This window comes from Mizuhopecten yessoensis, unplaced genomic scaffold (assembly GCF_002113885.1).
Source record: "Mizuhopecten yessoensis strain PY_sf001 unplaced genomic scaffold, ASM211388v2 scaffold716301, whole genome shotgun sequence".
NCBI classification, from domain to species: Eukaryota; Metazoa; Mollusca; class Bivalvia; order Pectinida; family Pectinidae; genus Mizuhopecten; species Mizuhopecten yessoensis.
In genome coordinates this window covers 278,043-294,997 of record NW_018480048.1, presented here as the reverse complement: position 1 = coordinate 294,997, position 16,955 = coordinate 278,043, and the positions used below count along the sequence as shown (strand labels likewise).

At 36.9% G+C, this 16,955-nt stretch overlaps 1 protein-coding gene across 1 annotated transcript; it reads right to left on the bottom strand.

Annotated features, from left to right (window-relative positions):
* Positions 1-3,590: 3,590 nt before the first annotated feature.
* LOC110442815 lies at positions 3,591-11,882 on the bottom strand. The gene is made up of 3 exons (XM_021486625.1): positions 11,841-11,882; positions 9,162-9,235; positions 3,591-7,912 (listed from the first exon to the last, which is right to left on the bottom strand). Exon 3 carries the CDS (start codon positions 7,889-7,891, stop codon positions 4,490-4,492), a length of 3,402 nt encoding a protein of 1,133 aa, XP_021342300.1. The 5' UTR covers positions 7,892-7,912; positions 9,162-9,235; positions 11,841-11,882; the 3' UTR covers positions 3,591-4,489.
* Positions 11,883-16,955: the final 5,073 nt, after the last annotated feature.

Below are 16,955 nucleotides of genomic sequence, written 5' to 3'. Positions count from 1 at the left end.
AATATTACATGTTAATAACTTGATTGGAATTATAACCTTGAATTGACAGTTTGATACTTTGAAAATTTTGAGCCAGCCCTACCCCCAAGGGCTGTAGGGTGGGGCTCAAAGGAGTCAGTGTGCTAAAATTTCTTCATTTTCCTTGTTAAGAATCAGAGGTGCTAGTTTCAAATCCTTTTTAGTCTGAAATCTGTATGCTAGATATTGAGTAAGGTGGTTTTATTGTTTTTTGTCACTTTGAATAATATTTCTGTTCATGTTAAAAACAAAGTCAACTCTCTGTATAAATATATCAGGTGACTGTTAAGGCCCATGGGCCTCTTGTTAATTTTTATCTTCGCAATCTGTCCTAGTTGATTGGGTTACTCTCATATTTTGAAAGAGCAAAAATGTTCTTATTATGAAAATCCAATCTCAACAAAAGTATGGCAAGATGATAATCTACTATTGCCACATGACTTCAAGTGAGGCAAGATTTCAGTACACAACACTCTGTCTTCCAAAGAATTTACATCATAGGGATGTTATGATCAGGATAAACTTTAGTGTTAGAAATAAGCAAAGGGCCATAACCCTGTTTAATGTGGCTTAAAAGACTGCTTGTTCAAATGAATTACCTTGACTTGTTTTCTAAGTTCATAAGGGTAAATATGTGAAAATCTTTTCAGAATTTAAGCTTGACAAAAAGGCCCAATGGACCTACATTTCTCAATGCTGTTACCAAACTCATTTTTCATGTGACCTTCAAAGTGGGTTAAGGACAAATTTATTTATAACTTGTTCCAGCATATTAACATGCTAGATGGCCCTCCATACTAACAAATTACAGACTATATATGGTCCTAGTAAATCTATGGTGCAGCATCTGTCTAAACTTTTCTTTTTGGACAACTTCTTGAAAACAAAGTCCGTCAACTTTACACTACTAGTCATGAACCACAGCGGATTTTAACAAAATTTGGTGTGGAACATTCTTGGGTAAAGGGAAACCAATTTTGTATAAACGGTGGGTCTGGCCCCCCTGGGACCTGAGGGGTGGGGCCCAATAGGGGAAATATTTATAATCCTTCTACCATAGGGATTAAGGGATTTTATCCTAATTCAGTCTGGAGCATCGTTGGGCAAAAGGGTCTCAATTTCGTATAAACAGCGAGTGTGCCCCCCCTGGGGGCAGAAGGGAGGGGCCCAATAGAGGTAAATCTTCAAAATCCTTCTTCTGTAGGAATGACAGGATTTTGTGCAAATTTGGTATGATGCATCCTTGGGTGAAGGGGAACCAATTTTGTATAAACTGTGGGTCTGGCCCCCTGGAGGCAGAGAGGCGGGGCCCAAGAGGGGAAATAGAAGTAAAACCTTTAAAATCCTTCTTCTACCATCAGGATTTTATCCTTATTTAATCTGGAGCATTCTTGGACCAAAGGGACTCAATTTTGTATAATTGGTGGGTATGACCCCCCTAGGGGCATAGGGGTGGGGCTCTGTTTGAAATTTGTTCTCGCTATATCTCAACTACTGGATGGATCTTTCTGAAATTTCATATGTACTTACAGCACCTACCATGGAGTGCTACATCTTTACTTCATACCAATTGCTTTAAAAATATTCAGGTGAGCGATACAGGCCCTCTTGTTTAATAACTGGATTTACTTCAAAGGTCGATTTTGAGAGCTGGTCAGGGTCAAATGTTCATAAAGGCTATACTGGGGATCTTAAGATAATGTTTGAATTTCGTAACATATTTGATGTGATCTTGAAAGTAGGTCGGGGTCATTTAAATGGAGAATTTTGATAGTGTCCAAATCAAAGTACCTGCTAGCCAAATATCAGTGGTCCTTATGGTAATCTATGTATTGATTTTAACACGCGAGAAAAAATTATGGATTCAAATACTCAAGGTCACAGGTGAGATTTGTGTGAAGCTCGCACAAATTCTGAAGAACTCCCGAAGCCTAGAGCCATACTTGACCAATAGCTTGCTCAAAGTTAGATAATTGTACTGTGAAAGTTTGCAAAAAGTGAAGTTTCTAAAATCAGATAGGTTTGTGGCTGTGTTAACTTTTCATGCCAAGTATATATATACCGGTAAATCATTACAGTGTGGGGATCTCGACTAATTCTAAGTTATGACCCAGGGTGGATATAGACGTCGGGCCATTCTGGTAGCATGCATATTAATCTCTTTACAATCAGTAATTGTATATATACGGTTGTAGGATGGGGATCTCAACTGTTTCGAAGTTAAAGCCTTCGGCTTCTCCATTTGCACAATTTTGAATCTCCACCTCCTGAGAAAGGTTCCATGTGAATAAGTTCAATTTGGTTCTAGTTGATAAGTCATTGTAAGCAATATAACCAAATCCAACCCCTTATGACAACTCGCAGACACTTGCTCGTTCAGCCACAAAACACAACGAAAAGATTAATATTTAGATTTTATTCGCTATTTCTGGTAAATACAAGACTGTTTGCTGGTTAAACATGAATACCTCTTAACTTTGGTTTTGATATTTAAATAACGATGTAATAAATAAATGATTTATATTCTTTGTACATCAAGTTACTTTTTAATTTTATTTCGCTTCATTAGCTAGTATTGGCACAATAGCCTTGATGAAAATTGGGTCCCAATCAGGCAAGAATATTATATATTATCATTCGGAATGTAAGACAAATCTTTGAAATGTCCAAGTCCCTGCAATTTTCGTCTTCCTAATATAAATTGTGGGGACGGTTTCAACACCAACACTAGATGTTTTGTCAAGGCATACAGTAATGTCATCACTCCAGAGAGAAACATGGAAAATCTGCAATCGCAGGTTCAATAAACCAATCAAATAATATACAAAAAGTCTGTTACATTTGTGTCAAACCAGTGACCACTAAAGTAATATACAGCTAATAAAAAATGCCCCCTAATATGAAAAAAAATAAAATGGAACACAGCTTGGGGTTCAATAAACTAATAAAATAATATACAAAAAGTCTGTTACGTTCGTGTCAAACCAGTGACCACTAAACGAGTAATATACAGCTAATAAAAAATGCCCCCTAATATGAAAAAAATAAAATAAAACACAGCTGGGGTTCAAAAACTGATAACACATGATGATTGTTCATTGGTGTTTGCAATTTATTTTCCTACTTGACTAAAATTGATGTCTAGCCAATTTCAATGTGGTCATGAATATAGTTAGCAGTACTAGATTTTGCCTTTTCAAACTGATCATATGCTCAAAATAGTAAATAAACTTAAAATTAAAGAGGATAAATAGTTAAAAGCAATGTCTATAATTGATTACATTTTCATAAAAGCAACAAGACATTTAAGATTACAAAGCATAATGGAACTAGTGCTATCAAGACAAATATGGAGAAGATGAGGAGGCACATCCTGGAGTTGAGATCCCCACACTAATGATTTACCGGTATATATATACTTGACATGAAAAGTTAACACAGCCACAAGCCTATTCCGTCTTTGCGTATTGCAGAGTTATCTTCTCTTGTGGGCAGGTATTGATTGTTACGTCATTGGGTTGTGTGAGAAAATTATGTCGTTTTCTCAAAAATTGATGACATTACTATCACAAACCAATGACGTAACAATCCATACCTGCTCACAAGAGCAGATAACTCTGCAATACGAAAAGACGGAATTCACCTAATTTATATAGGTCAATTAAATAGAAGGAGCCAATAATTCATTCATAATGTTGGCAATAACATTGTGATTTGGACAAAAACATCAAGCTAACTGTGAAAATCATTACAAATGTTTACGATAAGGTAATTATTAAATATAAAAGAGACGTGGAATTAAGAATTTACACACTATAGAAGAATAGGTGTACTTTAGACTGATTCCTTATCAAACTAAAAATTTCATATTCCAGACCTGGATCAGGAAAATATAGATATGGTTAGTGCTCGATAACATGAATTTAAAATCCAAAAATTTGTATTAGAGGAAGGTAAAGTAAGTTTACATAACACCTTCTTTCTCTCTAGCTACTGTACATATTGAATCGCACACATCATAAGAAATAACTTAATTGACAACTTGGTCTATGTATTTAATGATTTCCATAGACCTTAAATTTTATTGTGGTGATTGTCTAAGGGTCTACTTTAAAGATCAAACACTGAAGTAAGGTCTCCAAATTCATTCTGCGAAATACAAATCATTTACAGTATATATATATATATGTATCAACATCTACCTAGGTATGTATGTATATGGCTAAACACCAGTACATTATATATAGGTACAATCAATTATATACTACGTATACCCTACTACACAAATTCAAGTTATAATATTATTTTGAGAACTAAATAATTATTTCATAACAATTAATAAAAGACGCACTCATTTCACGTCTTAATATAATGAAATTGGCATTAAATGGACATGTCTGCAGTTTCGTCCCATATTGTTTCAAAAGATTACACATTTTGTTTAGTATTGCAAATACAGTTCTATCTCTCTTCACTCTGGTTCTTGTTTTATGACCGTACCACCAACTTTTTTGACGACATTTCCTTTCTCATCCAAATCAAGAAAGATCTCCATGGTCGTGACCTGGGACCCAGTGTGCATGGCTGACATGTGTGAAGCCACAGTGTCTGGGTTGGCTGTGAACCACTGGCACTTAGCACATTCATAAATATGGGACTTCTCATGTGCCAGGCGGTGCAAGGTGTACTCTTTCTGGTCAGTGGTGTTGTAGCCACATGTTAGGTGGGCACACATAAAGATACGCGAAGTCTTGCGTAACTTCCTTGCAACACAGTCTCGGAAAATGACCTCCTCTCCACCATGGTCCTCCAGGATGTGCCTCCTCATCTTCTCCATACTTGTCTTGATAGCACTAGTTCCGTTAGTATTACAATACAGACATTCATACTGAACATCGTGACGTACCGGACCACCACCACTTCCTCCTCCTCTGATCGTGGGCTGGTTAAGTTGTTGTAGTTCCTCATTCTCTGGAGAAAATCCATGGTCATTACACGCATGTTTAATAACAGACTCTTCAGAGGTATGTGAGAATGTGCATCCTTCTTTAGGGCAGAAACAGTAATAAGCATACGATCGTGCTATCTTCTTTTTAAGATCCATCGAACGCAATGGTTCACTACTGTGTCTTGCCTTCATATGTTTCTTCACTAGATTCACTCCAAAGCACATGTGCGGGCAGTGTATACAACGGAACAGCTGAGGAGACTGACCTTGAGCACGACATCGAACTTGTGCCTTAGCTGCTGCATTACGCGTCGGTCTACCTGGTGACATTCCATGAGAAGCCTCGTGAGTAACGTACTCATCCATTAAAGACTGAATCACATCCTGTGGCACTTCAAGGTCATCAAAGTTATCATCATATTCACCGGCATCAGAATTGTTAGCGGATTCTTCTGGTGTTGTTGTAGGAGGTGACTCATCCATTTCAATGCTTACAGTCGGTGAGTTTACAACAAGTGAGGAGGTGGCCGGCATCTCCATCATCATAGGAGGTTCGTCCTCAGATGCATATGGAGCAGGATTAACAACACTGGAATCATTGTGCTTGTCTTTTAAGTGGTCAGTAAGCTCCCCGTCATTCCTGGTCTCCCATAGACAGTACTTACAGAAGTACACGTACATTTTTTTCTTCATGCGGTGTGCCTGCAGATCCTTCATTAAAGTGTCACTGTCTTTGTGGTTAGACAAAACATGTTTTTTCACACGGGTATTGTTGTTGGAGGTATAGGAACAGTGAACACAAGCATATTCAGCACTCTTGGATGACTTAAAGTTCTTAGCCATTTGGAAAGCTTTTTGAGAAATCTTTGACGAAAAAGATCTTGTGAGTTCCAAACATTTTTTGGCAGGGGCATCGACTTTCTCTGGGCATCCATTTTCCAGCCAAGGAGTGCAGCTCTCAGAGTGGTTCAGGTATTCTTCAGTTTTCTTGGTGGTGAAGGAACAGTTTTTGCGATGACAAAAGAACACATAACGACGCTGCTTCAGCTTCACAGCACGCATGTCCAAACTATACAACACGCAACCTACATGTTTGATTTGTAGATGCTCTTTGATCTTGAAACAGACAGGAGCATTGAAATTGCAGTGTGCACATTTGTAGGTAAGTGGATATTTCTTCTTCTGCTCTGCTGGAATGAAATCCTCATCACTTTCACTGTCCTCATACTCTGCATTCTCGCGTTCTGGAATGCCGGCACTATCTGTTCCAGGAGTAGCCATGGATGCTGGTGGGATAGAAGTGGGGGTGGAAGGTGTAAATGATGAGGATGATGATTGATTGCCAAGGTTACCATACACTGCTGTATTTGGACTTTGATACATTGTCGAATCCTTTTCCTTAATGCGGTTCATTTCCTCCTGCGACGACACAAGCATGGCAACATACTTATGTGCCTTGCCAGTGTGTTGACTGTTAAGATGGGTTTTGAGAAAGGTTTGACTCAAAGTGACAAACTCACAGTAGCCACAGTTCCAGCACAGGCCAGAGGATACGGTTACAGTGTTACCTGCCTTTGAAGACAGAGGCGAGGAAGCTTTGGTTGATAATGTTGCTGAAATATTAGAATTGGAAGATGGTGGTGTTGGTATCTTGACAGATGTCAGCTGTGGTTGCTTCAACAAGGTTGGAACAGAAATGGGCAATGCTTTGGAAATTTCTTTCTTAGAGCTCGGAGTTATGATGGTTTCTGTTGATCTCTCCTCATTTTCTTCCTCTTCTTCCTCATCTTCACTTTCATAATTATCATTGTCATCATCAACTTCATCTACCTCCATTTCAAAGCACTCATATTCATCATCTTTCTTTTGTGATTTTTTCGTTTTTTCCTTAACTTCTGATGTTTTCTCCTTAACTTCTGACGTCTTTTTTGTAATGCCTGTTGATTCTCTGTCACTATCCACTTTAGCTTTCTTTACAGCAGCCTTGTTTCCTTCATCCACTTTCCGTTTAGAGGATTTTTTAGTAGAATGGTCAGTCTTCTCTTCGAAATCTAGTAAGAAGGAGCAAAATTTCAAGGTTTTTGCAGTTTCATAAAAATCTGAATGTTCTTGGACGGCATGCCTGATAACGTCAGCTCGTGAAAATGATTGGTAATCACATGTCTTGCAATGAAATCTGTGTTCCATTACATGACCCAGCAGGTTCTGTTTAGAGTCGGTTTTAAATGGACAGAAATTGCACCAGTAAAATTGTAGATCTGTCTGGATGTTTACTCCTTCCTGTGTCATGATGAAGGCCTTGGAGGCAACACCGCAGACAACCTCCTGTGTGGTATTACTTAAGGTTTGCTCCGTCTGGGTGTCCAGTACTCCCAGCTCCAACAAAGACAACAGTGTATTGTCTTTCTTTGGCTGGGGACAAGTAAGCGTGGGACTACCAGGACGTAGGATTGCTCCTTGGGCAGGTTTTGGAGCAGGTGAAGCATTGTTTATGTTATAAACAGAGGCTGAAGAAGTCTGTGACTCACTCCTGGGACTATCACAATACGTGTCCTTTTTGCAGGACATGTTCCTTGCTTGGGGTTTGTACAATCCAGCATTGTTCTGTGCAAGAAGATATTCATTTTTCTGTAGCAGGTCCTCGATTACAGTTTTGACTGACAGTTCCTTGCTCGTGTCACTCAGCATGTTGCTCAGTATTCCTCGTAACCTGTTACTCGACTCTCCGCTGGGAAAGGTGATGTCAGTGGCATTCTTGCTGCCATTGTATGTTACTGCGGCTGCTGTGTCTGATGCCGATTCGTCTGTTGTGCCTGCAAAAGCTGCATCATACCCCTCATCAACTGGTTCAGGTTTGATGGTCATCTGGTCAGGGTTTGTTCCCTCGTTTAGGCTGACCACATTATTAATCTGAAGTCCAGCCATGTTGATTTCAATGTCTATCAACTGAAAAATACAAAATACAAAACATCAATACTTTTGGTTTCAACAGAACTTTTTCTTATTTTTGCTGTACATTTTACTCCTCTGTGATTTCCTTATTATTCCATCATGTATGACAAGACGAATCATTAAGTCTGTATCTGGGTTTCTAACAGTGCTAGTTACCATTTGATGTACATTTTATGCTTAAAATACTTGATTCAGAAGCAGTGGACCAATTCATGTATTAGCTTCAGAAGAATTGTTTTGTTCATTTCTGGGTGTTTAGAATATACATATATATATAAGTTGTTTTTCAAAATGGCGGCCGTGGCGGTCATATTAGATTTCTGATCGACCCGAAAAACAAAAACACTTTGTCAGGGAGATGTCAGTAACATTCCCATGAAGTATGAATGAAATCCCTTCAACAGTATTCAGCTTAAGTTGAAAATGTAAAATAATTTTATATTAACGGACAACGCTCGATGACGAATAGCAATAGGTCACTTGTGCTAAAGCTCAGGTGACCTAAAATTAATATGTATGTTTCAGGTAGCCCGACCTACCCTAGATTTTACTGCCGACCCTAGATATTTTATCACCTACTTGTATATAAGATTAATTTATTAGCCAGGTGAAGTTCACAGCCACTTATTGAAATGTACTTTCTCCCTGTTCTACGAGTCTGTACCTTATTCTAAGCAAATCAATAGCCATTGTAATATGTGAAAATACATTGTAAAATTTGAAATAAAGCATAATATAAATTCACAAAAATAATATTATTTGCCTACCGACGACCTACCCTATTTTTCTCAGGCATTCTACCTGAAACAAACTTATTTTATGGCCTCATGTTGCAGCGTAATTAGTACTATTCATATTTACACAGTATTGCTTTATACATTTGGTTTAAATGATTCCTAGTACTCTGAACCATTCTATTGTTTGGTATATGCTTCATCATAGATTCGGCAACTTTTTCCAGCCTTGTCTAGGGATTGGGAGATAGTTGTGACATAAGGACTAAGCTACCAGGGACAGGGCCAGCACCAAGGAGCTGTTTCTGGTAGCATGACTGTTCATTTCTTCAGTCAAAATTCCCCATATAAAGTTCATCAAAATGAGATCAGTCCAAATACAAATATCCCCTAATTTGTGACTTTTGTTCTGTTCCATTTAAACACATTTAAATAAAATGGTAAAATTTCAATTCTTCTACATCTACAATGTTGTAAATGACTTTCCAATATAACATGATTTAACTTACCAGAAAACTACTAACTTAAATCATAAGTGTCTTGGGTTCTTTTTGTTGATTCAGCATGAATGCAAATGAGTACCCTGAAATGACAAATAAGTCTTTTACTTTTTCAGCAGTGAAATTGATAAAAGATGATAAAGGAAATCTTGTAATCAAGAACTTTTCTAATTACAAATCATAATGTATTAGTTTCTAGTCTGTAAGACATATTTTCCCCCTTATGCATATATATGTATGTCTCAGAAAAACAGCTAGTCTATATAAATGCATATAATATTACTTATAACAATAAAAATAAAAGAAATAATATACTCCAGTGACTGATTTGTTTTCACACCAATTTAAACATACAACAAGAGTACCGCGGGGCGGAAAAATATACGCCCGCCAAATGCCATATAGTAGTATATACTTTCTTACATTGAAATAAGATCTGCATCATTCTAAGAGCGGTAAGCTGACATGCTATAAAAAGTGTAGAAGAAAATCTCCAGACAAAAAAATCAAATACTGAAATGAACAAAAGACGATAACTTTTGCAAAAATCGTTGAATCAAAATTCTTTTAAGGGAGACACAGCTTCATATGATGATTATAATTTATACCAAGTTTCAAAGAGATCCGTTGAAAAATGTAGGAGGAGATTGCCGAGCAAAAATCAAATACTGAAATGAACAAAGGGCAATTACTTTTGGAAAAATTGTCGAATCAAAATTCTTTTAAGGGAGACACAACTTCATATCATGATTATAATGTATACCAAGTTTCAAAAAGATCGGTCGCAAAATGTAGGAGATTGCCGGACAAACACAAGTTTACGCCGAACGGACAACTCCATACCATAATAATTCCGTCAAATTTGTTGGGCGTATCAAAATAATCACAATGCAGTAAAAAAATCCATTTCCTTGCTTTGAATCAAGGGATTTAACTCATTCTTGCCATATGAGAGATAATAAAGAGAAAGAGCAAGTTTCCAGTTCCCTTTTTATGGCCCAGCCAAAATGGCATATTTGATTATCACATCACAGGCTAGGAAACTGCTGCTTGTTTGTATATTGTAACAAAGTACATTGATTTGTGAATATGATGATGGTGGATCTGTTTATGGCCCCAACATTTTATGTACTTCTGTGCAACTTTGTTGACGTTATTAGTTTCTGCGTGGGGAAGTAAAAACTTAGTACACAAAGTATATGTCTGCGAAGACATTGGAGAAAATGAATTGAAAGAAAGCAAATTTGCATTATTTTGCATCTTTTTTTATCAATACTGTTTTATTATAGTACAATAGAAAAAGTTTTTTTTAATTATTTTTATATGCCACAAATCAACTTCTGCTTAGCAAAATCATTGACCCGTCATGTGGTTTAATAGATCTGGTTCGGCGAGGCACTTTTCTACAGAAAATGCCCAACAAAGTTTGATGTCCTTGATATGTAATTTTTCTGTGAATTTCTTTCTTTATTCTTGTTGAAAATATGTACATCTGATGCAAAACATGTTATTGTCATTCAATACCTACAGCAGATGTAAAGTCATAATAAGTAAGAAGTTTTTCTTGATACATAACTGAAATTTTAGACCATAACAGTATCACAGAATATATAGTGTGTGCTTTAAATAGATGGGCACAGTAATATAACTGTTCACGTAAAATTGTCATTTAATAATATAATAATGATGGTATTGACTATAGTTGACTGCATCAGTGTATGTCAGCTAGCTACAGTCAAGGAAGTGAATGCAAACCGACTGCCCAGGTAAAATTGTTGCTACACAATGTGAACCAGGCTACTGTTTTATTCTGCTCTAATTATATAAATTTGTTATTTAATTTCACATTGTAAATGTACATTGCCACTTTGTGCTCATATATATTATTAATATGGCGAGTTTTGATTCAGAATTAAATTACATTAAGGATAATAAACATTTCTTGATCATTGTTGACACACCTGCTTTAAAGAACGAAGCAAATACGTTTTTTTTATTTATTATTCATTCACTCTTGCCCGACATGAAAACCCCCCGTGGATGGCCCCACAATAGTGCACACTTGTGTTAATTCTATTTATAGCCGGGTTAGCAGCCAAACACCGACCACTGTGCAGAAGGCTCGAATCTTGTTATTAGGTTTTCAAGTTATAAACTAATATAGGCTAAAAAATAGGAGTTGAAACGTTAGAATTATCATAAAAAAAATCTCCATGATTTGAAATTTTGCAATGGTTGAAATATTGCTGTGTGTGATAATGTAGAGCGAGGTTTGAACCCCGTCTGCGCACAACCCCGGCCTGCCCGGCTGTCCTAATCGATCCTGCAAACAATGTCAGTGGCACCAACACTTGCTTCCCATTCGACATCTTATATCTAAATCACCCAACTGAGTAAATACTTAAAATGTTTACTTGTAAGTGTGCTAAAGTTACAGTTAACGTTTGTCTAATGAGTGGGTTCGACACCCTGCAAATTAACAGCCTATACACACATATCCCGCGATTCATTGTGTCGGCGACAGCGCATGTATTTCGGCTTTGTTTGGCAAGAAATCCCATATAAATACAGTCGGACAAACGCTCAACATTCGTCCGATGGGCCATTTATTCGGCCACTGTCACCCAATTCCCTAAATTAAATAGATAATCTCGCGAGAAAAATGCACAACTCTGTCTCTACACCTACCTCGTTTCCTCAGTGACGCCATTGGCAATGCTGATAGATGACGTCACCTAAAGGGAGGTAACACCATTACATATCAAAGATGCGAGCGCACAGGTGAGCGGAATAGTACTAGTTCCTAGCTATGTTTTTGCTATATTTATGAATAATGCAAGCAAATGCGTGATAACTAGGGAGAAACAATTAACTTTATATTTAAAAAAGGCCGATCATGATAAGTTACATTGCGATCATGATAATTAATTTCAAGGGTTTGCCATCCAAATGTACTGTAACTTTACAACCGTTTTTTCTCTTTTTCATACTGTTTTACATGCCTTATTGTGGTATCCTTTGTTCACCTGATCGTCCCCCGCCCCACCTAAATTCGTTTCGCGCAATATTCGATTGTCCGCATGGCCTCCATGCAGTAACGTAGCGGCCTTAGGCTCGAGTAGGCCTACTCCCTATTTCAGTCAGCGTTAATTCATAAAATTGAAAAATTGAATATGTGTTTTCACTAAAATAAAAGATTATATAATATCCAGGATGTTTTGTATATCAGTGTTTAGTACAAAATGGGGAAAATCTTGGGGGGGGGGGGGTGTTTCCCCTTCAAAAAGACCCTGTAACACAGAAGTGCAATACAACTTTCAAGCTGACATTAAACAACCGTGTTACCACATAGAACAAGTTTATGGTAACAATTCGAAACATTTAAAGTTCTGAAATCCAATCAGAGGACCCCCCTCGCAGTGAAACTGTCTTGTCTTCCGAGGCTTTAGCTGAAGGCGTCATTCATAAACAACAGCTATATTTGGACATAGTCTAAGGTGTTCAGGGGTTTAGATCAAATTTCGGTAAAATTGCCACCGCACGACTCGTATAATTTATATCATCATTGAGGTGACATTTTTACCGAAATGTAGCTGTGACAATTTTTCAGTCCCCTGTGAGTTGGAGGTAGGCTAGCACTAAGCATGCTTGAATAGCCAAGGTAACCGGCCTACCTTTTCACTTTCCAATTGTTCGAAAGTCGAAATACTAGCTAATCACGCTTCTCTATTACAATTATACGGACCTCTGCCTCGTTTGTGTTGGATTATAAAACTTCACCAGAACCTTAAAAATAACGTTTTATCGTGAGTTCAACTTGTTACTCAACCAAGACATGATGCAAACTTAGTACCGTATGATCAAGGTTACAATTGTATTGTGACTCTATATACTCGGTAAGTGGAACAATTGCATCATGGAATTTGAAGCTTTCAAAAAAACATTCGATCATACTTAAACAATCAAGCTTTCTTACTTTTCGACCATTACACATCAGTTCCTCATAATAAATAGAAAGAACGCCCTCGTTTTTTATATTATGAGAGGGTTCTTTTCCAAAAAAATATAGAGCAAGTTTTGTGAAAAGCACTACAAAGGCTAAAATAACAAAACAAATGTTGAAATTGTGAGAATATTAAGTCCGGTGGCAGTAAGCTGACTGTAGGCATTCCTATGGGAAGAAACTGTGCCCCTCCTCTGGCCGTTTTGGTTTTCATACATAGCGAAATTTATTGATAAGCAATCAGGACAAAAACAAATACCTTAGCCAATTGCAAGTCCTTCAATTTAACATCCAAATACATCGACGCTATGCTGTCTTTAAATAACAAGAATTTCATTGAACGCGTCGAACTTATCTTAACCCCCTCCAAGCTTGACATTAAGTATACTACATGTCCCTCTACCACAGTCATTTTCCTTAATCTTTACACAACATAATCAAAATGGACCTCTTAAAACTACGCTTCGATAAGGTTGACTATTTTGATTTTCCGAATGTGATATTTCCCTTTCTTGAGAGTAACATTCTTACTTTCCTATGCTGCTGCTGATTCGGTCGGTATTCAAGAGTTTGTTGCAAATAGCATAACTTCAAAACTTCATGACTTCATCCTGATATCATAGATGTAGACTGCCGACGGACATAGTTAAAACACAGTTTTTTTTAAAGATGCAGCTTAATGAAGACTATTAATAAGTCTTATGGTCATCATCATAATCTAATTGGGAAAAATGCATTTTTTTGTGTGATATGAAGGTCGATGTTCTTGATAATGCTCCTTAGTGTGGTTTTGTTGTCAATACCCAATTCTCGCTTTGTGGACGTAACATATCGTTGACCTATATTCAATACAGAAGACACTTTCCTTAAAGTTTTCGGGTTCGGAAGGTCAAAAATCAAAATCGTTTTTACAATAAATAGAAAATTGGTTTCTGCACATTAATAAACTTGAGCACCCGCATGTTACATGTGTTACGTACGTTAGCGTCGAACATGGACCCAGTGGATGCTTGACCTAATTAAATCACTGTGACCTAATTTTCAAAGTTGACTTACATTATAAAAAACGTCATCGGCTTCAGAACTTAACATCAATTTTAACTGTTGTGTGACAAAAATGGATCACTGTGACCTAGTTTTCAAGATATTACCGACATTATAAAAAATGATCAGACGACTCAGAAATTAGCATTCAACAGTAGTTAGACAAAATAAGGTCAATGTGATCTAATTCGAAAAAACAGTTTAAAGTTCATTTCGTAACAATGTAGACTCTAGGTCAATTTTTAAAAGTAGGTCATAGTGATCTAATTATGTAAAACAGAATTCGGTGATTATTTCTGAATCCCGTGATAATTTTAATTAGTGTAGGTCAAACATTGAGTAGGTCACAGTGACCTGATTTAGTTTGACGATGGACGCCAGGGTACGACATGAGATCACTTAGGCTCTTCTGACAAGGTGAGCAAATGTTACTAGGAATCTGATAGGGTTCCGTTTATCACGGGACAGTCATTTTTCACGGATCCCGGTTCCAATTTTAACGTTGAAAACTTACCCCGGTTTCATTTCCAAAGGGGTCAGTTTTCATCATTACAGGCCGACAAAACTTAAACTCCATATACTCACTCGGGGTTGCTGTTAAGGTCCGTTTGTCAAAGGCAAAGGTCATTTCTTCCTGATGGAATGTGCGTGCATTGGAATTATTTTCAGGTCTGAAGGGTCATTATTGGTACTATAAATAGAAATTGAATTTTCTTGCAATGACCCAAGTTTCTGTTGGAACTACCTGCATTGTTTCACTTACAAAATTGATTGTTTGCGATTGCTATTTAGATATGGAGCTCAAGGTCAAGGTTACTATTACTGCAATTAGAAAACTGGTTTAACACACATACTTTGCACTGCTATCGCACTGAAAACACGTGCTTGTGTTATTTTAAACAGAGATGTAAATCAGATCTAGAGGTGCCCAATGATTTATCTACTAAACTGAAGGCCTCCCCATTTCTTCCCTTTTTTCCGGTATAGTCCCCAACAGCATACATACAGATTGTAGTTTGGTTTCCAATTCATGTCTGAACGAGTTAACGATCTCGACGTATAGGCCTACAAGGCAAGTTTATGATAATAATTACGTAAGACATTTGTCTGCAAAATTAAGCTTCAAAAGACAAATGGAAGACTTGAATGAAAATTTATTAGTGATGACACGTATATGTTTAAATTTGAATAAGGGTTGAAATGCATTGTTTTCAAACGTTATGATGGCTACAACAATTTTCTGTTCAAACGTTTTCTTTACGCGCTAATATGTTTGAACGGAAGTTTTGTGTTGCATACATCATATATGTTAAAAAGTGGCTTTGGTATAAGGATTGTTTAGTAATGTAATAGCCCTTCTGCCAAATAATTGAAGCCAGAGATTTCTACCGGAGGTGCTACAATCTACGCTAGGGAGTCGGTGTATGTCACTCTGTTATGAATCAAAGTGTGTTCACCGTTTCTCAGATCGTTGGTGAAGGTTAAATTTCCCTTGTACACATACACAAGTCTTTTGTTCTAATGTATCTTTCGATCTTGTTAAATTATTGTCTTTCCGTTTCTAGTGTCTCTTTTATTAATGTAGTTGTCTTTCCCTTCTTTTTTGGTGTCGCCTTTGTTCATGTTATCGTTGATTCCTGTGGTTGACTTTCCTTTGTTGTTGTTTAACACTTATTCTTGCAACTAGATCGGTAACTGTCGGTACTTTCCGCCTCGTAAACGGAAAATGCCGAAAGTTCCTGATTGTAAGATGGCTGATTTATGCCATTTTGTTCGTTAATTCGCGTCTTTTCACACTTTCTGTCTTTTCGCGGCTAAAAGACGAAACGAAATAACACAAATCAGCTGCCGATATGAATGTCTTTACTTCATTTGTAATTATCTTTTCTTAATTCCGGTTGTTGGCTTTAGTTACTGTCGATGTGTGTTAACATTGCAGTATATAGTTTTCGATTGTCCTTGTAACAGCTGTTAAATCTTTCCGATTTTTGTCGCTAAAAGCTTTTGACTACATCAAGTCATTGAAATATATATTGTGGTTCTATTTCAAGTAAGTTACACGGAACACAATACGCCAATTCAGGCTAAACTCCTGCCAACTCAATGTCTTTGTGAAAGCCAAAATATTAATTTAAAAAATGGTTGTAAAGTGGTGATTTTAAATAAAAACCTTTGTTCATATTTGGATTCAAATGGTTATACTGCGAGCCTTGATTCAGCAAACTGAAGCTTATTTGGTAGTTTTTACGTTTTTTTCATGTTTTGCTTTGATATATCATGTTATCGATAAAATACAAAACCTTCATAATTATGATAAGTTGTTTCCATGGACATTTTTTTCCATATTTATTTGCCTTAAAAATCCAGCTGACAGTCAAGTGTTTTTAATTGATTCTCGTAAACTTTATAGTACGATAATTGAAGACTCTGCGATAGTGTTGTCTCCCTTTCACCCCATAAGAATCTGATCACAGGGACGTGAGCATTAGCTACGTTTGGACATAGACGTTTTTTGGGTTTAGATCAACCTTCAGTAAAAATGCCACCAAAATAATAATGGTATCGGGGAAACTTGAATAAGTTTTTGTGTATTTGTCAATTTATTTGTTAATTTCAATTGGAGAGGGCGTAAATAGCGTTTAAATAAATTTCTTCTCGATCCATTTGCTGTACTTTTGGCAATAAAATATATCTAAATAAAATAAAACCCCTTAAATGCCTACCCTGAACATATCAGTTTAGATCCAAACATAGCT

Bases quoted from the DNA above. Each gene is read 5' to 3' on its own strand.
- LOC110442815 (XM_021486625.1), bottom strand. From the start codon at position 7,891: ATGGCTGGACTTCAGATTAATAATGTGGTCAGCCTAAACGAGGGAACA.